The 27718-nt window shown below is 46.4% G+C and overlaps 1 protein-coding gene across 6 annotated transcripts in view; it reads right to left on the bottom strand.

The window, feature by feature from the left end:
* LOC140186210 (hemicentin-1-like) overlaps positions 1-27718 on the bottom strand; it is a 449816-nt gene that overhangs the window by 75994 nt on the left and 346104 nt on the right. For all 6 annotated transcript variants that reach the window (XM_072240181.1, XM_072240182.1, XM_072240183.1 and 3 more), the window contains exons 81-88: positions 25373-25642; positions 23659-23849; positions 20108-20321; positions 16733-16861; positions 13295-13485; positions 11210-11291; positions 7193-7462; positions 4572-4742 (exon numbers count right to left, since the gene is read on the bottom strand). In XM_072240181.1, coding sequence (XP_072096282.1) covers positions 4572-4742; positions 7193-7462; positions 11210-11291; positions 13295-13485; positions 16733-16861; positions 20108-20321; positions 23659-23849; positions 25373-25642 — 1518 coding nt within the window. The remainder of the gene's footprint in view (positions 1-4571; positions 4743-7192; positions 7463-11209; positions 11292-13294; positions 13486-16732; positions 16862-20107; positions 20322-23658; positions 23850-25372; positions 25643-27718) is intronic.

Below are 27718 nucleotides of genomic sequence, written 5' to 3'. Positions count from 1 at the left end.
CTCTTCCCGTTTCTCAGGACCCTCACTACCCGGAACATGCCCTCTTCCCGTTTCTCAGGACCCTCACTACCCGGAACATGCCCTCTTCCCGTTTCTCAGGACCCTCACTATCCGGAACATGCCCTCTTCCCGTTTCTCAGGACCCTCACTATCCGGAACATGCCATCTTCCCGTTTCTCAGGACCCTCACTATCCGGAACATGCCCTCTTCCAGTTTCTCAGGACCCTCACTATCCGGAACATGCCCTCTTCCAGTTTCTCAGGACCCTCACTATCCGGAACATGCCCTCTTCCCGTTTCTCAGGACCCTCACTATCCGGAACATGCCCTCTTCCAGTTTCTCAGGACCCTCACTATCCGGAACATGCCCTCTTCCCCTTTCTCAGGACCCTCACTATCCGGAACATGCCCTCTTCCCGTTTCTCAGGACCCTCACTATCCGGAACATGCCCTCTTCCCCTTTCTCAGGACCCTCACTATCCGGAACATGCCCTCTTCCCGTTTCTCAGGACCCTCACTATCCGGAACATGCCCTCTTCCCCTTTCTCAGGACCCTCACTATCCGGAACATGCCCTCTTCCCGTTTCTCAGGACCCTCACTATCTGGAACATGCCCTCTTCCCGTTTCTCAGGACCCTCACTATCCGGAATATGTCCTCTTCCCGTTTCTCAGGATCCTCACTATCTGGAACATGCCCTCTTCCCGTTTCTCAGGACTCTCACTATCCGGAACATGCCCTCTTCCAGTTTCTCAGGACCCTCACTATCCGGAACATGCCCTCTTCCCGTTTCTCAGGACCCTCACTATCCGGAACATGCCCTCTTCCAGTTTCTCAGGACCCTCACTATCCGGAATATGCCCTCTTCCCGTTTCTCAGGACCCTCACTATCCGGAACATACCCTCTTCCCGTTTCTCAGGACCCTCACTATCCGGAACATGCCCTCTTCCCGTTTCTCAGGACCCTCACTATCCAGAACATACCCTCTTCCCGTTTCTCAGGACCCTCACTATCCGGAACATGCCCTCTTCCCGTTTCTCAGGACCCTCACTATCCGGAACATGCCCTCTTCCCGTTTCTCAGGACCCTCACTATCCGGAACATGCCCTCTTCCCGTTTCTCAGGACCCTCACTATCCGGAACATGCCCTCTTCCCCTTTCTCAGGACCCTCACTATCCGGAACATGCCCTCTTCCCGTTTCTCAGGACCCTCACTATCCGGAACATGCCCTCTTCCCCTTTCTCAGGACCCTCACTATCCGGAACATGCCCTCTTCCCGTTTCTCAGGACCCTCACTATCTGGAACATGCCCTCTTCCTGTTTCTCAGGACCCTCACTATCCGGAATATGTCCTCTTCCCGTTTCTCAGGATCCTCACTATCTGGAACATGCCCTCTTCCCGTTTCTCAGGACCCTCACTATCCGGAACGTGCCCTCTTCCCGTTTCTCAGGACCCTCACTATCTGGAACATGCCCTCTTCCCGTTTCTCAGGACCCTCGCTATCCGGAATATGTCCTTTTCCCGTTTCTCAGGATCCTCACTATCTGGAACATGCCCTCTTCCTGTTTCTCAGGACCCTCACTATCTGGAACATGCCCTCTTCCCGTTTCTCCCATCAGGGAGCCTGAAGCCCAACCTCCCCCACTCTACGTTTTAGGAACAGCTTCATCTCCATCTTCCAGATTTCTGAACAGTTCACGAACTTGCTATTCCTCTTTTGCATATTTATTTGTCTTATAATTTATAATCATTTTTATTTCTTGCATTGCGGCCACAAAGCAACAAATTTCATGACGTATAATGCACCTGATTGGTGATTCTGATCTCCTTCATCCCTCCTGGCTATGGTGTCGCCCACTTGTCACTGAAGGTTCTCTGGGTGGCTCTCAAACTGATTGCTGCTTGTGGGGCTTGCAACGCACAAGCTGGCTGCCACGTCAGCGATATCCCAGGAGTGACTGTACTTCAAAGAATGTACTGTCATGGACATCCCAAGGCCGTGCGAAGAGCTGCAGGAAATCTACCGGACCTGCTCCTGAGATTCAACAACAATCTGCAGAGTCCCAGAGGGCGGAGTTTGGAAGAGACCAAACCTGCAGGTTTCTCTTCCTGGAATACCTGCCCCCCCCAGGGTCCACCCTAGCTGTACTAAGGCTGAGACTGGGAACGCATATCCTGGGCAGTCAGCAGCACCAACTGCATCTGCTCTACACAAGCTTGTACCATCTCCATTATCCGTCGGCTAGTTACCGACTGACCTTTAAGCAGAAGGAACACTGCTTCAAGAAGCAGCATTCATAATAAAGGACCCCCACCATCCAGGCCCTGTTCTTTTCTCGCTGCTGCCATCAGGAAGGAGGTACAGGAGCCTTAGGTCCCACAGCAACAGGTTCAAGAACAATACGTACCCTGCAACCATCAGGCGCCAGACCGGTGTGGACAACGTCACTTACCTGAACACTGAACTGATTCTACAACCTACAACTCACATTCAGGTACTCTGCAATTCATGTTCTCAGTATCATCCATCCATCTATTATTATTATTATCATTGTATTTGCATAGTTTGTCTTATTTTGATTGTTTGTTCATCTTTGATTAGTGTGTAGTTTTTAATTGATTCTGTTGTATTTCTTTGTTCTATGGTGAATCTCAGGGTAGTATATGGCGACATATATGTATTTTGATGCTACATTTACTTTGAACTTTGGACCTGTGGCTACTAAATCTACTGAAGACAGAAGACAGAATTCCAGGAGTGGGTTACTGCAATTCCACATGCCAGTGACCTGAAACCTTCTCACCACAGACCCCAGCCGGACCACTGCCCACGAACTGACAGGGAATCGGTGACCAATCAGAATCTTTCAGCGGCTCAACAGATGCCTGCTGGGAAACGCGAACACTGGCTGTACTCCCAGTGACGTCAGAGCAGGAGGATACCAGATTGGTTCCGACTGAACCTATCAGAGATCAGTCTGACATCCAACCCCTCCCACCTCTTGTTGGAAGGTGTGCTCTTGGTGTGGACAAGGTCAGGACCAGTTCTGAAGTCCTGTTACTGACAATTCCTGGTGAAGTTTGCGATTGAACAGGGATGTTAGGTATCTGAGGAATTCAGCCAGACATTAAACCTGTCCCTTGCAACAGAATCAGAGTCAGGCTTATTACCACTGAAATATTGTGAAATCTGTCCGCCAGAGAAAGCAGGATCTCCCAGTGGCCACACATTTTAATTCCTCGTCTCATTCCCATTCTGACATGTCTATCCACGGCCTCCTCTGCTGTCAAGATGGAGCCACACTCAGGTTGGAGGAAGAACACCTTATATTCCGTCTGGGTAGCCTCCAACCTGATGGCATGAACATTGACTTCTCCAACTTCTGCTAATGCCCCACCTCCCCCTCATAAACCATCCGTTATTTATTTATTTATTTATTTTCTCTCTCCTTTTTCTCCCTCCTTTTTCTGCCTCTGTCCCTCTCACTATACCCTTTGCCCATCCTTTGGGTTTCCCCCCTCCCCCTTTCTTTCTCCCTAGGCCTCCCATCCCATGATCCTCTCATATCGCTTTTGCCTATCACCTGTCCAGCTCTTGGCTCCATCCCTCCCCCTCCTGTCTTCTCCTATCATTTCGGATCTCCCCCTCCCACTTTCAAATCTCTTACTAGCTCTTCTTTCAGTTAGTCCTGACGAAGGGTCTCGGCCCGAAACGTCGACTGTACCTCTTCCTAGAGATGCTGCCTGGCCTGCTGCGTTCACCAGCAACTTTGATGTGTGTTGCTTGAAATTCTAGCATCTGCAGATTTCCTGGTGTTGTGAAATTTGTTGTTTTATGACAGTGGTATATAAAATACACTTGAAATATACTATAAATGACGATAAGAAATATATATAAAATAACAACTAAATAGTGCAAAAAGGAAGCTAAAATAGTGAATTAGTGTTCATAGGTTCATGGACCATTCAGAAATCTGATGGCAGAGGTGAAGAAGCTGTCCCTAAAACACAATGTGTGTCTTCAGGCTCCTGTACCTTCTCCCTGATGGTAGTAGTGAGAAGGGGGCATGTACTGGCTGGTGGGGGTCCTTAAAGATTGCTGCTATCTTTTTGAGGTGTCAATATCAGCACCTCCAAAAGAGAAAAGGGTAAGATACTAAGTGCATAATGCCATATTTTATTTAAAGCACTCGACTGTATCCAACTTCTCAATTTTTGTTCATCATCTTTGGACACACAACACATAAATGCTGCCTGACCTGCTGAGTTTCTCCAGTGTTTTGTGTGCGCTACCCTGGGTTTCTAGCGCCTGCAGAATCTCTTGCGTTTAACACCATGTAAACACTTAGAAAGGAAATCCAAGGTGTGAACAGATGTCCCACAATGATGTCGTTGCAGTTCCGGCCAGTAGATGGCGTCATAAAACAAGCTTTTGAACCTTTCTTAACAACTACCACCAATTTGAGCAGAGTTGGGATGTAGAAAACCTATAGTGTATAAACCTTGGTCACTTGAATTATACTCTAACCAAGAGGCTATTATAAACCAATGGTGGCTCTTTATATTTACCTTGACAAGGATCTGCGTTACATTGTCTTGACTCAACATCCACTCCATGGCATGATCTCCCTCCATTGGCAGGTGAGGGGTTGTTACACAGTCGGATTCGTTCTTCTACACCTCTGCCGCAGGTGACACTGCATGGCCCCCAGTCTAACCACTCGGAGAACCCTCCATGCACTGGGGAAAGAGAAAGAGCATCAAGGGTTATGGAGAGAAGGCAGGAGAATGGGGTTGAGAACGATAATAATGATTGAATGCTAGAGCAGACTCAATGGATCAAAGAGCCTAATTTATCTCCTATGTCTTACATTCTAACTGGCTGGAATGATAGAAGGGCAGAGTATATGCTCAGTGGCCACTTACTTAGGTACCTACTATAGAAAAATAGAAATCTACAGCACATTACAGGCCCTTCAGCCCACAATGTTGTGCTGACCATGTAACCTACTCTAGAAGCCGCCTAGAATTTCCCTACCACGTAGCCTTCTATTTTTCTAAGCTCCATGTACCAGTGTAATAAAGTGGCCACTATATCCAATAAAGTACAGTGAGTACACTAATAACATACACTGAGTGTATGTTTATGGTCTTCTGCTGCTGTCCAGTGGTCCCCAACCTCCGGGCTGCGGACCGATACCGGGCCGCGAAACGTGCAGGGGTGCAGCAGTAGCCGGAGCGCACCCAGCACATCTTTAAGAAAAAAGCGGAAATAAACAAGCTAATTAATTAGGTGCTGCCCGGCACATAAATGTCGGCCCAGATCAGAGGCGATTGCCGATTTCACTTGCTCTACGTGATGTTCACTCCTCTTTACAGGGCGCTGGAGCCTTCAGCTGTTCCACTGTTTGGTCAATTTAAATGCCAGCCCAGGCAGGCAGAAAAGACAGATCGAGGTGACATGTTGAATCTACACAAACTTCTAATAAAGTACAGGTGCTGCCGCGCTTTCTTTGTAATGACAGTCACGTGCTGGTCTCAGGACAGATCCTCTGACACTTTTCAGAGAGAGAGAAACGTCAATCCTTAATGCTGAAGAATTTAAAGTTATTGACCCTCTCCACCTCAGTTCCTCTAATGAAGACTGGCTTCTGGCTGGCACCTAATTAATTAGCTTGTTTATTTCGGCTTTTTTCTTACAGATGTGCTGTGCGCGCTCCGGCTACCGCTGCGCCCCTGCATGCTTCGCGGCCCGGAGGTTGGGGACCACTGCTGTAGCCCACCCACTCCAAGGTTCGACGTGTTGTGTGTTCAGAGATGCTGTTCTGCACACCGCTGTTGTAACGTGTGGATACTCGAGCCTTCACATCAGCTCGAACCAGTCTGGCTGTTCTCCCCTGACCTCTGTCATTAACATGGCGTTTTCACCCACACAACTGCCGTCCACTGAGTGTATGTATAACCAACAATACTAATGAAGTGTCCACAGAGTGTATGTGTCATCAGCAAACCCTTTTGAGAGGTTATAAAGAACAATCCTGGATGTGAAGTTATATATAATGTATGAAGATAACTCAAAATCACAGGTTTACCATGCCAATGTTTGTGCCCCACACACACACCTTCTCTACCCAGCCATCTGCAGACTTCTCTTTTCCTCTCAACCTTATGAATTCCCCTTTCGATGATTCAATGTAACTTGATTTTGTCATTCCTCTTTGAAAAATTCAACTAGTCATACAGGACCTCTCCTTACAAAATACCAACCATCTCCGACTCATCCTTATCTTTCCAAGTGCAGATCAATCCAAGTCCCTCAGATTTCTTATCAATAATCCCCTACCACTGGTGCTTGTTTCAGAGGCCTGTCTGGACCCTGCTGCCCTCCTTGAATAAGGGGACCACATTTGCTGTTGTCCATATATCTGCCCCCTCACCTGTGGCCAGCGAAGATTTAAATATCTCTTTCAGAATGCCCACAATCTCCTTCCTCATGGTATAGATCTCAGTGGACCCTTGGGACTTATCAATGTATGGGGTCACGAAGACATCTAATACCTCCTTGTTTTTAATGAGAATATGTTCTTGAATTTCATTGTCCCCAAGTTCTGTAATGCAATGTCTTCTTTAGTGAACGCAGATGAGAAATATTCAGTTAAAACCTTTTCTACGTGCTCCACAGGCAGATGGTCATTTCGGTGTCTAATCAGCCCTATTCTTTCCCTGGTTATTCTTTTTGCCCATGTTATGCTCAAACAATGCCTAGAGGCTTTCCCTAATCCTCTTTGCCGAAGATATTTTGTGCCAACTCTTTGCCTCCACACTTCTGTTATGTTCAGCTCTACGCTTCTACATTCTTGAAGGGCACCAGACAGTTAAACAGGTGAAGTAACGCCACCTTCAATCCCCTATGAAGCACATGCAGTCCCAGTCACCAATAACATCTCTGTGCTTGCCAAACTAACATCATTCGAATCGCAGGTCAATTGTGTTTGAGAATGTATATAACAGGCCCTTCAAGAGAACTGTAAGGAGTTTGTGACTGCATGTGTGCTTCAGATTCCCCCTTCATTCCAAAGACATACTAATTAGTAGGTTGATTGGTCACATGGGTGTAATTGGGCTTGGTGGTCAGGAAGGGCCGGTGACTGTGCTGTACTGTATCTCGAAATAAATAACGAGATTCCCACCTTGCACGGTTAGAGTTACTCTGACGAAGGCATAACCCATGAGATTCTGTGCCACGCATTCGTACTCTCCCGTGTCTACCCTCTCGGCTGAGAGGATCTGCAGGGTTGAGTTTGGGAGCACCGCCAGCCGCTGGTTCTCCCTGACCGGCTGTCCGTTGTGGGTCCACTCCACCACCGGTGGTGGCTCACCGGCTGCCTGGCAGTGCAGGAGAACTCTGTCGCCGACCCCCGCCACCGTGTCCAAGGGTTTCAGGGTGAACACAGGGGCACCTGCCGAGAGGGGAAACAAGCAAAGTGAAGAATTAAATGGAGTGAAGTAAAGCTGATAATGGGCAGGACTACCTCCGTTAATTGAGAGCTCCTCCAAGAGGAGCACAACCTTGCCGCTGGGTTTGGAGGTTTGCCTGCCTCAGTGACCCAGAGAGCGATGCTGGCTGCAGTCGGGGCTTTATGCTTTGGCTCTTGGCAGGATCACCTATGCCAAAGAGGTCAAAGGGTCGAGGCCTGACAGAAAATGGACCACCAGTCCTCTAGTTTCAGGGGGTTCAGCTCAGGGCTAACAACTCTGACTGGTCAAACAAAACTGTTACAGAACCAGCAATGAAGAATCCTTCTACATCTGAGTGTGATGGTATTCCTGAGCCTCCACCTGGGACTTGTATCACTGACAGTAGTGAAAGCTGAGAGGAAGCTACTGACACGATGAAGGAAGCCTTGGACACTGCCAGAGATAGAGGATCTTCATTGCTGCTCTAAACACCAGCAGCATAACTGGCAGTAGGTAAGTAATGAACAAATACAATGGAGAAAAAGCCCAGTTTATTTCAATTTAGTCCATCAACGGATGTGGAGATTGTAGACAATGTCAATGTTCGCTGTCCATCACTACTTGCCCATGAACTGAGAAGGCAGCTCACACTCCATCACATCAATGAGTCCTGAATCACACTTGCGGTTGACAATCTCCTCTCTTGAAGGACATTCGTGAAACAAGCTTTTTAATATATACAAGTCATGGTTAATCTTTCTGTAATTCACTTTTGAACCTGTCCCTCCCTGAATCTCCTTCCTGGCATTTATCCATCCAAGAGTGTAGAGTGCTACCTTCTCCCTCACCACCATTCTTGGCCCATAGTCCCTCCAGTTGAGGCAACACTTGCCTGTGTGTCTGTTGTATCTGGTGCTCCTGGTGTGGCCTCTTCTATATCACTGGGACCCAACGAGACTGGGGGATTGCTCTGTTCAACACCCTCACTCCATCTGCTGCAAAAGGTGGGATTTCATGATGCCCACCCATCGCAATTCGACTCCTTATTCCCATTCTGACATGTCGGTCCACGGCCTCCTCTATTGCCACGATGAGGACACACTCAGGTTGGAGGAGCAACACCTCATATTCCATGTGGGTGGCCTCCAACCTGACGGCTTGAACATTGATTTCTCTAACTTCTGGTGATATCTCCCCCCTCTTCCTTCTCTCCTTTTGCATTCCCCACTCTGTGTCTTCTCCTAACCTGCTTTACACCTCCCTCTAGTGCCTCTCCTCCTTCTCTTTCATTGTTCCCTGTCATTTCCTATCAGATTCTTTCTTCTTCAGCCCTTTACCTCGTCCATTTATCACCTCCCAGCTTCTTACTCCAAACCTCCTCAGCCACCCACCCACCCACCTTCCCTCTCACTTACCACCTGCCAGTTTGTACTCCTTCCCCTCCCTCCAGCTTATTATTCTGCCCACTTCCATTCCAGTCGCAGTGGGGTCTTGACAACTGCTTATTCTCTGCCATAGATGCTGCCTGACTTGCCAACCTTCTCCAGCATGTGTTTGTTGCTTATGAATGGTTAGTCAGTAGCAGATAAGGGATCATTCTGGATTTCAGTCACTGTAGTGGGGGGGGGGGAGGGTTAATTTTCTGTTTGTTATAAACTAATTGTTTGAGCCTGATTGGGATGTTAAGTCTACAGTTCCATCACTATGATGACCAAGAAGGTGAAAGGTGAATGGCTTGGGACCGGACTTTCACAGAGCATGCTCACTGAAAGAGAGGATTGTGGGAGAAAGCCTTTTCTTTTGGCAGTCAGCTGATGCAGGGAGGGTCTCTTGTCTCATTCCTCTCAACCGGCCAGTCTTGTTTCCTGAGAAGCATTTAGATTAGAAAGTGAATTCCAATCGAGTTGGACCTGTTCATTGATTAATCACTAAAAACAAGGCACACATATTGGGAACACAGTTAGGTTTGCCAACTTTCTCACTCTCAAATAAGGGACAAAAGTAGCAGTCAAATACGGGACACTTGTGTTTACCCCAAGAAAGACTACTATGACCTTGAAGCCTTGCGTGGGCACCTGTGTGCGGATGCGTGTACGTGCCGATTTTTTTTTTCTACAGATTGGTTTTGGCTTAACCTTCCTGAATCTGTTAAGTGAGACTACTCTGTACATACATTATTTCTACTTTATATAGCCTGTGTATTTATCATATCATTCCTGCTTTTACTATATGTTAGTGTTATTATAGGTTTTATGTGTTATTTGGTATGATTTGGTAGGTTATTTTTTGGGTCTGGGAACGCTCAAAAATTTTTCCCATATAAAGTAATGGTAATTGCTTCTTCGCTTTACACCATTTCAGCTTACGAACGGCTTCATAGGAACACTCTACCTTAGCGGGGGAAATACGGGACAAGGGCGGTCCCATATGGGACAAACCAATTTAGCCCAATATACGGGATATCCCAGCTAATATGGGACAGGTGGCAACCCTAAACACAGTGCAAAGCATGTGGAGGCAATCTTCCTTTGAAAAATCCCCCTCCTTGAGGAATTTTCCTTTCCAATGAAGTGCTGTTCATACATTATTCCCATGCATGAGCTCTGCCCTATCTTCAGCTGTTCTACCAAGATTGGGCCTGGGACAGAGGGCTCCAGATTCCAACGTTTCAATGGTCATGTCACCCCTCACTGAAGTGTTCAATACTGAGGGTCCCCTCAGGCCTCCAGCCCAGCTTGGCTTCAGACTTGGCCAAGAGAAGTCTACACTACTACTGTTGTTAGGTTCCTGTACTTAATCTGTACTCCTAGAACTTTGGAAGAAACGAGAGCCGACCTTATTTGAATGTAAAATATCAAAAGTGGGCTTTGACAGGGTGGATAGTGAAGTACTTTCACTCGTGGGAGAGTCACGAACAAGGGAACATAGCAACAAAATAAAGGGTCAGTCATATAACACCAAAGTGTGTAGAAATTTCTTGTCTCAAAGGGTAGTAGCCTCTGGAATTCCCTGCCCCTGAGGGTATAGGAAGCCAGATCATTAAATATACTTCAGTTGGAGATGGATGACGTCTGAATGATCGAGGAATTGAGGGTTATGAGGAACTGACGCAGAACAGGAGTTGAGCCCAGAGATCAGCCACAATTATACTGATAGGTGGGGCAGGCTTGAGGGGCCTGGTAGCCTCCTTATTTCCTTGCTGTTGTGGTTCCATTACTTGGGAATATAATTCAGTGACGTAAAGCTCTGTCTGTGCTGGTGGTGTAGTGGTATTTGCACCCAGACTTTGGAACAAGAGTCCCCAGGTTCGAATCCAGCTTTCCATCACACTTTCCATCTGTGCTAGGTTGGTGTTTATTCAGCCTCGTAAAACAGACAAACGCTGAAGAAAGGGCAAAATTGCCACCTGATACGCCAAACAAGGAACTTTACCCTTTTTAAAAAAAATTTTACTCTAATTCAGTGAAATGCCTGGCCTCTCAGAGGGGCCTCAAGAGACCACAGATGCCGGAGGCTGGAGTAACAACCAAAACACTGGAGGAACTCAGTGGGTCAGACTGGATCTGTGGAGGGAAATGGACAGTCAACATTTCAGGTTCATCTGAACTCGTCTCTGGTCCTGCCCACTGGAGGGGGTGAGTTGTCGGGATTAACCCTGGCATCGCTGAGGCCACTCTATGACTTTTGAGTGATAGTGGAGCACCACTTGCCACATAAATGGTCGGGTGGCGACCTCGCGGTAAACTTACTTTGCAGCATCAGGGTCACCTTCCGCTCAACAACCCCGGCTTCGTTCTTTGCGACACACTTGTAATCGCCCGCATCTTCATTCTGTCAAAAAGACGCTGGAGAGTCAGTGAAAGAAAATATGGACAGGTTGGCTGCTGGGGCAGGGGGCAGCACCAGAGGAGTGAATATACAACAGGCCAAACCTAAAAGAGGGGAACACACCTGTCAGGGCACCCCGGACCAGATGTCAGCTGCATGCCTGACAACACACCCGCTCCTCACTTGCCTAGCCTGAACTTCGGCAGAGCCTGCTTTCCGAACAGAGGAGTGCGGGAATAAGCCTTCACTATCGGCATTCAGTGCACCCAGGGGCTACTTGCCTCACTCTCTGGGACCAGCCAATCTTATTTCCGTCACGTTGCTTGGAAACTGTCTGGAATCGAGCTAGGCTCTAACAGGCACGTCAGCTCTTCAGCCAAACCAAAAATACAACTGCAGAAATCTGAGGACACAGCGGACCATTTTATTGGAAGGCATCCTGTGGTCTGTTTTCTACAAGTCCCTTGTTCATTCATCTGTCTCCACTAATCTCCCTCCTGGCACTTATCCCTGCGAGCGGATGAGGTGCTACACCTGCCTATTCATCTCCTCCCTCATCTCCATTCTGGGCCCCCAACAGTCCCTCCAGCTGTGAATCTGTCGGGGTTATCTACCGTATCCGGTGCTCCCTGTGCAGCCTCCTCAACATTGGTGAGACTCGACGTAGACTTCTTCGAGCACCTTCGCCCCATCCACAACAAGGGGATTTCGTGGTGGCCAATCATTTTAATTCCAATCCCCACTCCCATTCTGACATTTCAATCGTGGCCTCCTTCACTGCCATGATGAGGCCACCCTCAAGTTGGAAGAGCAGCACCTTATATTCTGCCCGGGCAGCCTCCAACCTGATGGCATGAACATCGATTTCTCTAACTTCTGGTAATTTTTTTGCCCTCCCCCTTCCCTTTCTTTTATTCCCTACTCTGGCTCACCTCCTACCTCTTCATTTCTCCTTACCTGCCTATCACCTATCACCTCCCCTGATGCCCCCTCCTCTTCCCCTTTCTCCCATGGTCCACTCTCCTCTCTCTTCAGATTCCTTCTTCTCCAGTCCTTTACTTTTTCAACCTATCACCTCCCAACTTCTCACTTCAACCCGTCCCCACCCACCTGCCTATACCTGTCACCTTCTAGCTTGTACTCCAACCCCTCTCCCCACCCCCACCTTCTTATTCTGGCTTCTTCTCCCCTTCTTCCCAGTCCTCACGAAGAGTCCCAGCCCGAAACGTCAGCTGTTTATTCCTTTCGATTGACGCTACTTGACCTGCTGAGTTGCTCCAGCATTGTGTGTGCGTTACTCTGGATTTCCAGCAGCTGTGTTAACCCTGTGCTCTATTCTCCTTAGGACGACTTGGCTGCAATGCCCCGGATGGGACTTCCAGGAGTGAACAGGACGCCCACAACCTCAGAGGGAGAAATCGAAGGGGAGCACGACATGGAGCAGTAACAAGAGCCTCAGGATGTGCAGAAATGGATCGCTTCCGTTCTGGCCGCCTCATTACAGGAAGGATACGGAGACTTTAGAGAGGGTGAAGAGGAGATTTACCAGGATGCTGCTTGGCTTAGAGAGCATGTCTTATGAGAAAAGGTTGAGCAAGCTAGAGCTTTTCTCTTTGGAGCAAAGGAGGGTGAGAAGCAACTTGCCAGAAGCATATAAGGTGATAAGAGGCATTGATAGAGTGGACAGCCAGAGTCTTTTTCCCAGGGTGGAAATGGCTCAGCTTAAGGTGAATGGAAGAAGGTATGGGGGTGGGTTTTTTTTAAACACAGGGAGTGGAGGGTGCCAGAGGTGGATAAATTAGGGACATCTGGGAGACTCTTGGGCACATGGATGAAAGAAAAATAGAGGGCTATGTGAGAGTGTGGGCCGAAGGGCCTGTGCTGTGCTGTACTGTTCTCTGTCCTAAAACAGAGGAAGAAAGGCGAGGGAAAAGAATCAGAAAGGAAGCTGAGGACGAGAGAGAGTTTAAAGCCGGCTTTGTTAATCAGAATGAAACAGGACTCACCACAGTCCTGTAGATTGCCAAGGAACCATTGTTCATTTGCCGAATACGATTACTGATGGTCAAGGGGCTGCCGTTTTTATTCCAGTTGATTGACGGTACTGGATCTCCGCGGGCATCGCAGGTCAATATGACATTCCCCCCCAGCGGTTCCATCTGGTAGGCGCTGACCTCTCCCAGGAGAACCGGTGCCTCTGAGCAATGGAACAGAAAAGTAGCTTTCAAAGCATAACCTTTGTGGGTCAGGTACCCTCTCCGGATGTAAGATTGTTGGACTGAGGACGTGATGCTGATAAGACATCGGCCAGACCACACTTGTGTGCAATTCTGGTCCACATCTGTTCTGGAGGAGGTTCATGAGAATGATCCTGGGAATGAAAAGGTTAACCTACGAGGAGTGTTTGATGGCTCTGGGCCTGTACTCACTGGAGGTTAGAAGAATGAGGGAGGATCTCATTGAGACCTTTCGAATGTTGAAAGGCCTAAGCTGAGTGGACATGGAGTGGGTGTTTCCAGTAGTGGGGGGAGTCTAGGATAAGAGGTCGCAGCCTCCATTTAGAACAGGGATGAGGAGCAGTTTCTTTACCCAGAGGGTAGTGAAACTTGGGATTTCATTGCCACAGATGGTTGTGGAGGTCAGGTCATTGGGTATATTTAGAGCAGAAGTTGAAAGTTTCTTGATTAGTCATGGCATTAAAGGTAGAAGGTGGGAGGATGGGGTTAGGAGGCATCTGATGGGACAAGTGACCCAATTCTGCTTCTAAGCGTTATGGTCTTTTGGAATGAAACCTGCTGAGGAACTCCAGCAATTCCTGTTTTCTTCTTCCCAGGAACACAGTGCTTAGCTTTTGCAATGTTTCTTCTTTTAATGGACTTCTGAGCATGGCCATGGCTGCTGCCGTCATCTTTCGACCCCGTCCCTGACTAGGGATTTATCTGGGCCATACCAGAGGGCAGTTAAAAATAAAGCCACACTGTTACAGGCCGGAAGATGTGTTGGCCAGATTGTATAACAATAGACTTCCATCCTCAATTGGTAGAAACGAACTAGATGCACCGCTACGACAGTCTTGTACATAAAATGTCACCCTTTAAATTTGGATTAATTAATTAGATTTAAATCTCCCATCTGGTGAGACTTAAAATCCAATCACCACAGGACCTCTGCAGTGTATAACATTGCAAATTGAGTTAATTAAACAGTCTTGCGGTTTTGTGCTACTGGGGAACACTAATCATCTCAATGTGAGGTTCTACGTTTGCACTAATCAGCTACAACTAGCTCCATCATTCTCCCTGTGACCATGGTGTTGTTATTCATAAACTGTTTGAATATTGCACCTTTGATAACTCCTGCTACTAGCACCAGGCTGGAGGTACAGAAGTCTTAGGTCCCACACAGCCAGGTCCAGGAACAACCATTACCCTTCAACCATCAGGTTCCTGAACCAGCGTGGATAACTTCACTCACCTCAGCTCTGAACTGGGTCCACGACCTCACACATACACAACAGGTGACCAGGGTTCAACTCCTGCCACTATCTGTAAAGAGTCTGTACGTTCTCTCCGTAACCACATGGTTTCCTCCCACAGTCCATTGACGTACTGGATGGGTTTAATTGGTCATTGTAAATTGTAATTGGACATTGTAATTGGTCATTGTAAATTGCCCTGTGGTTAGGCTGGGGTTAAATTGGTCATTGTAAATTGCCCTGTGATTAGCCTGGGGTTAATTGTCATTGTAAATTGCCCTGTGACTAGGCTGGGGTTAATTGTCATTGGTCATTGTAAATTGCCCTGTGGTTAGGCTGGGGTTAAACTGGTCATTGTAATTTGCCCTGTGATTAGGCTGGGGTTAATTGGTCATTGTAAATTGCCCTGTGATTAGGCTGGGGTTAATTGGTCATTGTAAATTGCCCTGTGATTAGGCTGGGGTTAATTGGTCATTGTAAATTGCCCTGTGGTTAGGCTGGGGTTAATTGGTCATTGTAAATTGCCCTGTGGTTAGGCTGGGGTTAAACTGGTCATTATAATTTGCCCTGTGATTAGGCTGGGGTTAACTGGTCATTGTAATTTGCCCTGTGATTAGGCTGGGGTTAATTGGTCATTGTAAATTGCCCTGTGATTAGGCTGGGGTTAATTGGTCATTGTAAATTGCCCTGTGGTTAGGCTGGGGTTAATTGGTCATTATAATTTGCCCTGTGATTAGGCTGGGGTTAATTGGTCATTGTAAATTGCCCTGTGATTAGGCTGGGGTTAAATTTGGGGATTGCTGGGTGGTGTGGCTCGAAGGGCCGGTGAGGCTGACTCCATACTGTATCTCAATAAAGAAATCAATAATCAAGGGAACATTTACAATGACCAATTAACTTACCTGTTACATCTTTAGACTGAGGGAGAAAACCAGAGGACCCAGAGAAAACCCACACATTCTGTGGGGAGAACGCACGGAGAGTCCTTACAGAATGATGCCGGAATGCCCCAAGCACTAACAGCTATGCTACCGTGGCACCCATATTCAAACCACTAGTCGGGCAAAGCAATTTCACCTTATTAGAGTCTCTGTTTCCTGAGATTTATTTGTAATGACAGCAGAAAATACTAGGAAGACACATCGGTTCAGGCAGCACCTGCGGAGACTGAGACACAGCTAACACTACAATCCCCTGACCTTTATTAGTGTTCATCTTTAACTACAGTTTCTAGTTCTAGCTGTATCTCTGACTTCTTCACTGCCCTTCAGAACATTCTCAGCCGGCATTACGTGTCAGGTAGCGGACAATCAATATTCCAACCCCAACTTCCTTACGCTCAAATAAAGAGTCAGCTGACTTAATTCAACCAAACCAACTAAAATATTTAGGTTAATTACGAAAGATATTAGTAACCAGTTGGGTATATATTAATTTGATAGAAGGTGTAAAGGGGACTTGAGAAATAAACACTTCACCCAGGAAGTGGTGTTGGTCTGAAACTCACTGTCCACACACAATCAAAAACTACTCAGACAAACACCAGGGGAGATATTATCTGCAGGGTCACAGGCAAGAGCTGGGAACTGGGATTGGCCATGGTGTGCTTGATTCGACATGATGGGCTGAATAGCCTTTGTAGTGTAACATGTTTTGCTCCTGAATTGAAACTCAACCTGCTGAAGTCACCCTTCTTGGCTTGTTTTTAACCCTGACTGCATATATCTAGTTAGTTTAAAAAAACTGATTAAACTAACTGGACTAAGGTAACTGGTTTTGATATGTTCAGGTTTATTTGAACTAGAGTACATTGTGCCAGCCATTATCCTTCATCCTGTGATAAAAACAATTACTGGATCCTTATTCCCATTGCTGGAATGTAAACACTGTCCTCAGACTGGGTCATTGTTATTCCCAAGATTAATGGAAGGTCATTATCGTTCCCATCAGTAAGAAACGATCATCTTACCTTTCACGTAGACAAATCCAATGGCTCTAATCACCCCCACAGCATTCTCTGCCGTGCACACGTAAGTTCCAGAATCTTCTTTGGAAACCCTTTCTATCATCAGTTCACTCAGGCCTTCAGTCTGTGAAGCTTTCACAAAGTGACGAGAGAGGGAGAGAGTCAGGACGATTGTGCTCTGGCTGACAGCAGCTGAATGCTTACTCTTGTCTTTTCCTGAGGTGTATGATATTGTGTCTTTGGGGTGGGCAGGGCAGGGTGGCGGGGTGGAGATACGTCTCTGCCAAAGGAGGTGTAAGGCGCTCCTTCCCTCCGCTAGCCTGCAGGTCCCCCTTGGGCGAGGTGTAGCACCTGCTTAGCCCCTCGATCAGGGTCACGTGAAGCCACAGGAGCAGGTGTGGATGGTCAGGTGAGCAGCTGGTGCACATCACCAAGCCCTTGTTATGTGCCATCTGGTGCCAGGCAGGCAATCTCTGAGCAGTATTGATAATGGCTGGGGCCACCCATCTTGTAAAGACACTGCCCAGAAGAAGGCAAAAAGAAAAGTTTGCCAAGAACAATCATGGCCAAGAGACCATGATCGCCCGCGTCAATACGAAACGGCGCATAATGATGAGGATGAGGACAGGGTTTACCGATATCTTCCAAATAGGAAGTATATCCCCAACATTCCGGACCCACTTCCATTTCCACTCCACCCACCACACAGATTACAGAGGATTGATTTCCAGAATCTCTGCCGGCACGCACGGATGTTGGTGACACATTCTTGATTGCTTGGAGCATGGAGGAATACGGGGAGAAGGCAGGACATTGGGGCTGAGAGGAAAATTGGATCAGCCATGATGAAATAGTGGAGCAGACTCGATGGGTCAGATGGTGTCGTTCTGCTCCTATACCTTATGGTGATATAATGGTATTGGTTTATTATAGCTACATGTACCAAGAGACAGTGAAAAGCTTGTCTTGTGCACTGTTCCTACAAATCAAATCGTGACATCATGCACTGAGATAGAATAAGGTAAACCAGTTAAGGTGACACGGTAGGCCAGCGGCTAGCCTCATGCTATTACAGCGCCAGCAACCCGTCTGTAAGGAGTTTGTACATTCTCCCCATGGTGGCGTGGGTTTCCTCTGGGTGCTCTGGTTTCCTCCCACATTCCAAAGACATACAGGCCAGTAGGTTAATTAGACACCTAGGGATAACTGGGCAGCACAGGCACACTGGGCCAGAAGCACCTGTTACTGTGCTGTATCTCTAAATAAATAAATACAAATAAATAATAAAAATACAGAATGAAATGCAAAAGCCACTGAAAAAAGTGCATTTCAGGGAAATGATGAAGGGCAAGATCACAACGAGGTAGATTGTGAGGCCAGGAGTCCATCTTATTGCACGAGATTGAATAGGTTAGGACTTTATTCCTTGAAACGTAGAAGACTAAGGGGAGATTTGATAGAGGTATACAGAATTATGAGGGGTATAGATAGGGTAAGTGCAAGCAGGCTTTTTCCACTGAGGTTGGGTGGAACTACAACTAGAGATGGGCTAAGGGTGAAAGGTGAAATGTTTCAGGGGAACATGAGGGGAAACCTCTTCACTCAGAGGGTTCTGAGAGTATGGAACGAGCTGCCAGCACAAGTGGTGCATGAGAGCTCGATTTCAACGTTTAAGAGAAGTCTGAATAGGTACATGGATGGTAGGGGTATGGAGGGCTATGGTCCTGGTGGGAGTAGGCAGTTTAAATGGTTTGGCACAGACTAGATGGGCTGAAGGGCCTGTTTCTGTGTTGTACTTCTCTATGACTCTACGAAGATCCGTTCAAGGGCCTGATAACAGCAGGAGAGGAGCTCTCATTGAGCATGGTGGCATCTGCTTTCGGGCCTTTGTAACTTCTGCCTGATGGGAGAGGGGGGAGAAAGGATGTGCAGGGTGAGTGGGGTCTTTGATTGCGCTGGTCGCTTTACTGAGGCAGTGAGAAGTATAAACAGATCATCATTTCATACCCAAGCCAAGAGCTTCAGAGTAATTTCCCTCAAAGAGGACAGAGCCCAGGGTTGCTCACACCCCCTGTTTTGTGCTCTGCACCTTTGGACAGATACATTGGCTTTAGATGGCGTTCAACGCAGATCCGTCAGAACACCTTGCCTAGGAATTCACCAAGGGCAAGCGCACAAAGCACGCAGAGTAGAAAGCACACGGTCCTCAACTCTTAAAATTTCAGATCCAGTGAATCCAATCACAATAAACTTTTGCCGCCCTATGCCTGGGATGAAATTCCAGCCATCTGATTTCCATGAGGATGAAATTAGGAAGACAAAGTTAGATCGTATTCCCTTCAGTACAGGAGATTGAGCAGAGATCTGAATGATACATTTTACACAGGAAAAAACGTACAATGGCATGGATACAGAGAAACCATCTAACTGTTTCTTCTGATGGGAGAAATCAAGCATAAAGGGATGTAATTTTAGATATCTGCTAAGGAGGGGAATCAGGAAGTAATTTTTCCATGAAATCTGGAATTCTCTCAGAAAGCTATGATGCCGGAGATCTTCCTCTGAAATTGTTGTTTGGTAAGATAATTAAAAGATGATAAAGCTAAGGTTGGAGGATGAGATAGAAGTGTATTAGATGCTGAGGTGTAGATAGAGTGTCTTTTCCCCAGGGTGGAAATGCTTAATATGAGGGGGTATAATTTTAAGGTGATTGGGGGAATGTATAAAGGGGATGTCAAGAGGTAGTTTTTTTTTATACAGAGAGTGCTGGATGCAAGGAACAAGCTGCCAGGACTGGTGATAGAGGCAGAGATACATTAGGGATATTTCAGAGACTCTTTGATAGGCAGGTGGATGAAAGATGGAACCCAGTGTGGGAGGGAGGGTTGGATTGATCATGGGGTAGGTTAAAAGTTGGCACAACATCGTGGGATAAAGAGCTTGTACTGCTCTACGTTCTAAGTTCTAAGGTCTACCATTAGAATGCAGGGAGAAATCAGCCTTTAGATAAGCGAATGGCAGGGAACGTGAAAGAGCTGATTATCCTGTCCTGTTCCATTATTGTAGCTATCCCTTCAGCTACAATATGATTTGGCCTGAGATGTGGAGGTATCAGTCTGGACTCTGTCCTTGGTTCACTGTTCTGGTCAAACCCGTGCTACTCAGAACGAAGGGCAGAATGAGCAACAATTCCAGGTTCAGGCATTCCCTGTGTAGCCTCTCCTGCGAAGGAGCGTCAATGGGTGAAGGAAGCAAGTCTAACGTGGGCATCAGTGAAGCAGTCCAACAGCATATGATGAAATATTGCGTATCCATTAAGATGGCACCTTTGCTCAGCACGGAGCAGTGTTAGAATGCCACAGCTCTCCCCCCACTTACCTGTAATGGGCTTGTTATTGAATGTCCAGCTGATGGAGGGAGCTGGCAGCCCCTTCGCTGCACACGTCAATAGCAGCCTTTCACCCTTGTGGAGAGAGAGGTCAGCAGGGAGCTCGGTGAACGCTGGCTGAACATTCACAGACAGGCGAATGTGATGGCTGTCCTTGCCGACAGGGTTGACTGCTGTACAGGTATAGACACCCACATCCTCTGGCTGGGAGAGCAAAGGAAAGAGTGCAGGTTATTGACCTCAGCTTCCTCTCTGTGGTCACAGGACTTCTCCAAGCACACTGAAGTGGAAATATCTAAGTGAAATAGGGATTGTTGAGGAGGTAGAGAGCTTCCCTCTGCAGCTTTCCCCAGACAGGTGACATTTGCTCCTGGTAATAATTGGCTGACAGTACGAAAGCACAAGAACTGCATTGAAATTAAATCATCACCTTGGAGCATTTCAAAGCAACATGAAATGTATTCATTCAGTCACCAGGGGAATTTAGAAGATGGCAGCAAGCTCCCACAAACAGGAACAACTAGATAACCTAATTTAAAGATGTTGGCAGAGAATTCATCAATGGATGCTGCTATTAGCTCCCTGGTTTCCTTCAAAACAGAGCTATGGGATCTTTAACTGACAGTGCATCAGAAGGACTTCCTTAACATCCCATCTGAAAGAAAGTACCTCTGACAGGAAAAACTCTTTCAGTGTTACAATGAAGCTTGATGTTTGCATTTGGGTTTCATGCATGGGACTTCAACCTCCACAACTTTGTGATGGAGAGGTGAGATTCTCACCAACTAAGCTTCAGGGAACATTAATGGATTGACAGTGGTGGTCAATGTACAGTCAGACATTCAGAATTCAAACACTATCGTATCCTGTGATTCATCAGGTGCTTACAGGAGAAAAATAGATACAATAGCATTTTACGAAAAACAACTCTTAAACAGTTAGAGACTGACAATCAATGTTCAAAAGAAGACAAACTATGTAAAAATAATACTGAGAACATGAGTTGTAAAGTGAGTCTGTAGATCATGGAATCAATTTAATTTTTGACATAAAAGGTGCTCTTACATTAGGGCACCTGCCCCAGTGCAGGCGAGTGTGAACTGGGGGTGTGGATCCATTGTTACTGGCGATACGAAGGGCTTTAGGATGGCGGAACCTGTTATTTTTTTTATCATAAACACAAAATAATCTGCAGATTGTTTCCTGAACCTACCAACCTTTTCCTTCTCACCCTCCCCCCACCTTCTTTATAGGGCCTCTGCCCCTTCCCTCTTCAGTCCTGACGAAGGGTTCCAGCCCAAAATGTCGACCGATCGTTTCCACGGATGCTGCCTGACCTGCTGAGTTCCTCCATCGTGTTGTGAGTGCTGTTATTTTTGATACCCTAGATGGTTGATCTTTCCCGTGGAGTCAGAATGATGGGGGGGAGGAGGGAGGGTGATTTCTCAGGCAAGACAGGTAGGGAATTCAGAAGAAGCAACAACTGATGCTGTTCTTGTCAATCTCAATATTGTGACCATTAATGGTGACAATATGGTACAAGGAGACCAAGTGAGGGGACCGGGGAGGAAATTGGACAGAGTTCATCCAGTACATTCCTCACCAGGGGTGGTATGAACTTAACAAAATATCCAAAGCTCTTTACAGTACTTTTCTCGAACTACTACGAAATGGAGACATCTTAGTGTAGCACTAATTAGTGAGCAAAAGTTACATGATCAGTGAGATAAACCTTTAAACCAAAAGAAAAGTGTTGTTGGACATTGGTTTGAGTATTGTGTTCAGTTCTGGTTGCCACAATTTAGAAAGAATTCATAGTTTAATTCTGACGCCATCGTAAGGAGTTTGTATGTTCGACTGTGTGGGTTTCCTCTGGGTGCTCTGGTTTCCTCCCACAATCCAATGGCGTACTGGTTAGAGGAAACTGTCCCGTGATTAGGCTAGTGTTAAATATAGATAGGTTGCTGGGCAGTATCGCTCATTGGGCTGGGCCTGTTCTGTGCCGTATCTCTAAAAAGAAGGACCTATATGCAAATAGTTCTGCGACTGAGGGGCTTGCAGTAATGAGGACACATGGAAAAGACTGAGACTGTTCTTTTTAGAAATTTGACAGAGGGAGATTTTTAAAAAATAGGATGAGTTTCTGGACAGAATGGACAGAGTATTGAAGTTGTTTCCGTTAATGGAGGGGTCAAGGATTTGAGGTCACAGGTATAAACTAAAAGGGAAGAGCATTAACAGTGAATGATGGAAAACTTTTTTTCATTTTACACAGCATGTGGTTGAAATCTGGACTGCATTACTGCAGATGTGGTGGAGGCAGGTTGTATTCCACCTTTCTAGAGGAAATTAGATAAATATTTTGCAAGGAAAAACTTACAGGACTTACAGAGAAGGCTGTGGGACTGATCTCATGAGCTGTTCTGGGAGAGAGCTGCTGCAGATATGATGGGCTGAATGGCCTCCTGTACTGCAGCCATTCTATGTCTCCATTATGACCACTTAATCCATTGCAGTGACCATAAGACCACAGAAGATAGGAGCAAAATTAGGCCATTCAGCCCATTGAGTCTGCTCCACTATTCCATCATGACTGATTTATTACCCCATTCTCCTGCCGAGTGTCAATTGAGAGATAACAGTTCACCAGGATACCTGGGAATCTCCCTTGTTCTTCAAAACAGTGTTGTGGGATTGTTTGTGTCAGGTGTTTCATAGGTGTGTACACAACAATTGTGAGCGCACTGAGAATCGAACATTTCCTATAGCTACGTTCATTGGCCATCTTATTAGGCACACCTGTACACCTGCATGTAAATACAAATATCTAATCAGCCAATCACATGGCAGCAACTTAATGCATAAAAGCATCCAGACATGGTCAAAAAATTCTGTTGTTGTTCAGACCAAACGTCAGAATGGGGAAGAAATGTGATCTGAGTGACTTTAACTGTGGAATGAATGTTGGTGCCAGATGGAGCAGTTTGAGTATCTCAGAAACTGCTGATCTTCTGGGATTATTACACACAATATTCTCTAGAGTTTACAGAGAATGGTACAAAAAGCAGAAAAATATCCAGTAATCGGCAGTTCTGTGGGTGAAAATGCTTTGGTAATGAGAGAGGCCAGAGGAGAATGGCCAGACTGATTCAAGCTGACAGGAAGGTGACAGGAACTCAAATAACCACACGTTACAACAGTGCTGTGTAGAAAAGCATCTCTGAATGCACGACACGCCAAACCTTGAAGAGGATGGGCTACAGCAGCAGAAGACCACAAACATACACCCAGTGGCCACTCTATTAGGGAGAGGAGGTATCTAATAAAATGGCCACTGACTGTATATCCCATGGTGAATAAGTTTGTTAGATCTCAGGAGCAGACCATCTGCAGGGCAGGTGCCCATGAAACAGAATTGCCATCTCAGCACCTTCAGGAGAGACTGGAGATTCTAATTGACACATGCTTGATGGGACAGTAAGTGTTATATTAAGGCAATTTTACCGACACAGGTCAAACTTTGTGCTGTGCAGCGACCTACCATTGCATTTTCCACTATCAATTCTCCAGACTGCAGAACGGTGAATTTCCCCGGGACATCCGGCACGGCAGCACCATCCTTCTCCCAATAGACCATGGGTGTGGGCGATCCCTGGGCAGCGCAGGGCAAGAGGACCTGTGAATCCTCCAGCACCGAGAGCTCTGACTGGCCGATCAGAATCAACGGTGGAACTGCGCCAGAAGAAAGCACAATGAAACAGCATCCCTGCAGGACCCTCTCTCCCACTGATCTCCTCAGTAATTCTGGTACTCTCTTTTATTCCAGATCTCCAATAACTGCAATGACCCATGCCTCACTATTCCAGAATTTTTTTTCTCTGTCTGTTATAATATCATCATCTTTCTATTTATATCTCCTGAGAACACCGTTCAAAACTTCATAAGTTCAAAGTAAATTTATTATCGAAGTATGTATATGTCACCATATTCTATCCTGAGATTCATCTTCGTTAATAAGCCTTCCCAATGTCTTTCAGCTGACATTAAAACAGATTGCTTTCGTTTCTCACACTATTGTTACCTTTGAGTTTCCACCCTTCCTCTTTCTCCGCCATTTAAAAAAAGCTGTGTTGCTTACTTCGCCCAGAGCTGACAAAAGGTACACTAACTCTGTTCTGAATGTTTCCAGTATCTTCCACTTTCACTTTCTTTTCCCTGGCATGTCCCAAAGAATTTCACATCCACTTCAGAACTTCCGAAATATGGTAGGCAAACATGCAATCCGATTTAATCAGAGTAAGATCCCACAATGGTGACTGATACTGAGCAACGCACACAAAATGCTAGAGGAACTTAGCAGGTCAGGCAGCATCAATGGAGAGGAATAAACAGTCGACGTTTGGGCTGAGACCCTTCTTTAAGCAACAGATATTGACCCACCCACCTCCTCTGTCATCTGTTCTCACCTATCACCTGCCAGCTGGTACTCCTTCCCCTCTCCCCCACCAACTTATTCTGGCTTCTTCCCCCTTCCTCTCCGGTCCAGATAAAGGTTCTTGGCCTGAAACACCGACTGTTTATTCACCTCCGTAGGTGCTGCCTGTTCTGTTGTGTTCCTCCAGCATTTTGTGTGCGTGTTGCTCAAAGTTTCCGGCATCCTCGGAATTTCTTGTGTTCCTGTGGCACTGACCCATTGTTGTTGGTCAATGAGTGTCCGAAGCAACATCAGGGGGACCTTCTGCTCCCTCTGAAATGCTTTCAAAGGGCCCACTAGAAATCTTTCGCCTCTTCCAAAACAAGTAGAGTGAGCTTCCTTGGACAAGCAGGAGTTGAGGTTGTGGTCGGCCTCTGGGAGTGGGTGGGGCAAATATTGATTCAGGACTCCCGAAAACAATAGGTACAGCATGATCAGACATTCTTCTGGTCAAGATGGCTCTGAGCTGCGATGTCCATTGAGTTCGTGGCTCGGACGTAGTAGTTTTTTTTAGTTTTGTAGGGAAGGTTTTGGGGACAGCGCAGGAAGTTAGGGGACAGGCATGAGGGAGAGTTAGAGGTCAGGGGCAGGTGCCGGAGGTTGGAGACCATTTGGAATGCCAGTGATTCTCGCGGATGGATGGTGGGCTGGCAGGTGCTGAGGAACGAACCTGAATTCACCCGATGGCATGAAGGATGTGTGCATGCCGCCCAAAGAGGCTGGCAAAGTTAAATCTCCAGCTAGCACCCTGACACAAATCCTTTCGACAATGCCCTCTCACCTTGCACCACCAGAGTCCTGTCCACAGTGACCACACCGGCTTTGTTCTGGGCCACGCACGTGTACCAGCCCGCGTCAGGAAGCGTGACCTGCGGAATGTGCAGGGAGCCGTTGGCAAAGATCTGCAGGTACGTGTAGTCACTGACCGGGCGGCCATCCTTGACCCAGGTTATCTCTGGTTTAGGGTGGCCTGCTGCCTCACAGGGTAACATGGCAGAGTGATGAATGGTGGCTTTATATTCTCTGCTGCCGGCTTTGATATCCGGGGGCACTGAATTAAAGAGAGAGAGTGTTATTTTCAATCAACCATGACACAATATGCAATTTATTTATCTACCAAATCAAATATCAATGGACTCTCTCCATCTGATTCCCAACTTCATGCTCTCTGGAGTGAGAGGTCAGTACGTCTCTATCGAGAAATTGATGGAATAGGGAGGTCAAATTATCCAATCCTTGGTTCTCTGGGAACCAAGATAATATGAGACCCTTGACCATCTTTGTTCAGGGCTGAGGGCAATGGGGAGATCAGTTTTATAGGCAGCTGTCCTGTGATGCAGTGCTTGCTAGTTAATTAGAACAGCTTCAGGAATAGAAAATCTGGTTCTTCAAGCTTGCTTCTCATTTGATGTGATCACGGTTTGTCATCCTATTTCAGTACCCTGCTCCTGTTTTCTCCCCAACACTCTTTCATCTCTCCTCAGCCATTAGTCCCACATTTAACTTTCTAGAATACGTCTAATAATTTGCCTCCTCTGAAGAAATTTCTCCTCAATCTCCACCCTTACTGTAATATGTTGAGACAAAAAGAGCGAAACTTCTTCCTCAATGGGGCATGAGGGGGCAAATTTAAAACAGAGAGAGTTGAGCATGTGGAATGCCCTGCCAGGGATGGTAGTAGAAGCAGATACTTTAGGGGCACTTAGCAAATAGATGATAGGCAAATGGATGATAAAAAAAATAGGCTATGAGGGAAAGAAGAGTGAAATTGATCTTTGAGTGGTTAAAATATCAGCGCAACATTGTGGGCTGAAGGGCCTGTACTGTGCTGTAATGTCTTATGTTCTATGTTCTAACCGTGGGCAAATGGGACCAGCTTAGGTGGGAATCTCGGTTGGCATGGACCAGTTGGGCCGCAAGTTTCTATGCTATACGACTCAAAAGTAATCTATAATAATAAATAATGTATCATGAATCCTTAGATTGTGGCCCAGTTCTGGACTTCCCTGTCACCAGGAACATTCTTCCTACATCTAGCCTGCCCGGACCTGTCAGGATTTTAACATGGTCCCCTCTCATTCTTCTGACCTCTCACCAATAAAAGCTCAAAGATCCCAATCTTCATATGTTAGTCATGCCACTCCAGGGGGAAGAGTGGCGAATCTTGGCTGCCCTCCCTCTAAAGCAAAGATATTTCCACCCAGACTCGGAGTCTAAAACCGCACACAAGGATGATCAGATGATGCATGATTGCTAGATGGTCAATCAGTGCTCAAGTTTAGTACCTTGATGGAGTACTTGGAAGCTGAACAATGTGAAACATTTTAAAAATATTTATCTAGCATAGAATATTTTCTGCATTCAAATCATTAGACTCACATGTACAATAGCTTTATATTCCTCCCAAAAAAAATGGAACACCTTCTGGAAGAATAGAGCCACCAAAGATTCAATGCTTGATGTCATTTCCAGCACACCTCCAAGGGGATCACAAGCTTGTCATGGTTTGGAGGATTTCATACCTCACTAACCCCAAGAGCTATGTTGGCTGGAGTCAGGGCTTTTTGCTTTGGCTCTTGGTAGGGTCACCCATGCCAAACAGGTCAAAGGGTAGAGGACAGATTAAGAGTGGTCCACCAGTCCTCCAGGTTCGGGGGTTCAGCTCAGGGCTAACAATCCTGACTGGTAAAGCAAAATGTTTACAGAAACAGCATTGAAGAATCCTCCTACATCTGAGTGTGACGGTATTCCTGAGTCTCCAGCCGGGACTTGCATGACTGACAGTAGTGAAAACCGAGAGGAGGCTACTGACACGAAGAAGGAAACCCAGAGATGGAGGAACTTCATTGCTGCCCTAACCGCCAGTGGCTTAATGGGCAAAACACACACATTGCCAGTACTCAGGTGTAAAGGAGAATGAAATAATTGTTACTCTGATTCTGATTCAGTACAAAAAAAACACACAAAGAACACAATAAATACAAACCCCATTTCCAGAAAAGTTGGGATATTTTCCAAAATGCAATAAAAACAAAAATCTGTGATATGTTAATTCACGTGAACCTTTATTTAACTGACAAAAGTACAAAGAAAAGATTTTCAATAGTTTTACTGACCAACTTAATTT

The sequence above is a fragment of the Mobula birostris genome, chromosome 22 (assembly GCF_030028105.1).
Source record: "Mobula birostris isolate sMobBir1 chromosome 22, sMobBir1.hap1, whole genome shotgun sequence".
NCBI classification, from domain to species: Eukaryota; Metazoa; Chordata; class Chondrichthyes; order Myliobatiformes; family Myliobatidae; genus Mobula; species Mobula birostris.
Note: the sequence above shows the minus strand (reverse complement) of the source record. Positions and strands in the feature narration are given on the sequence as shown.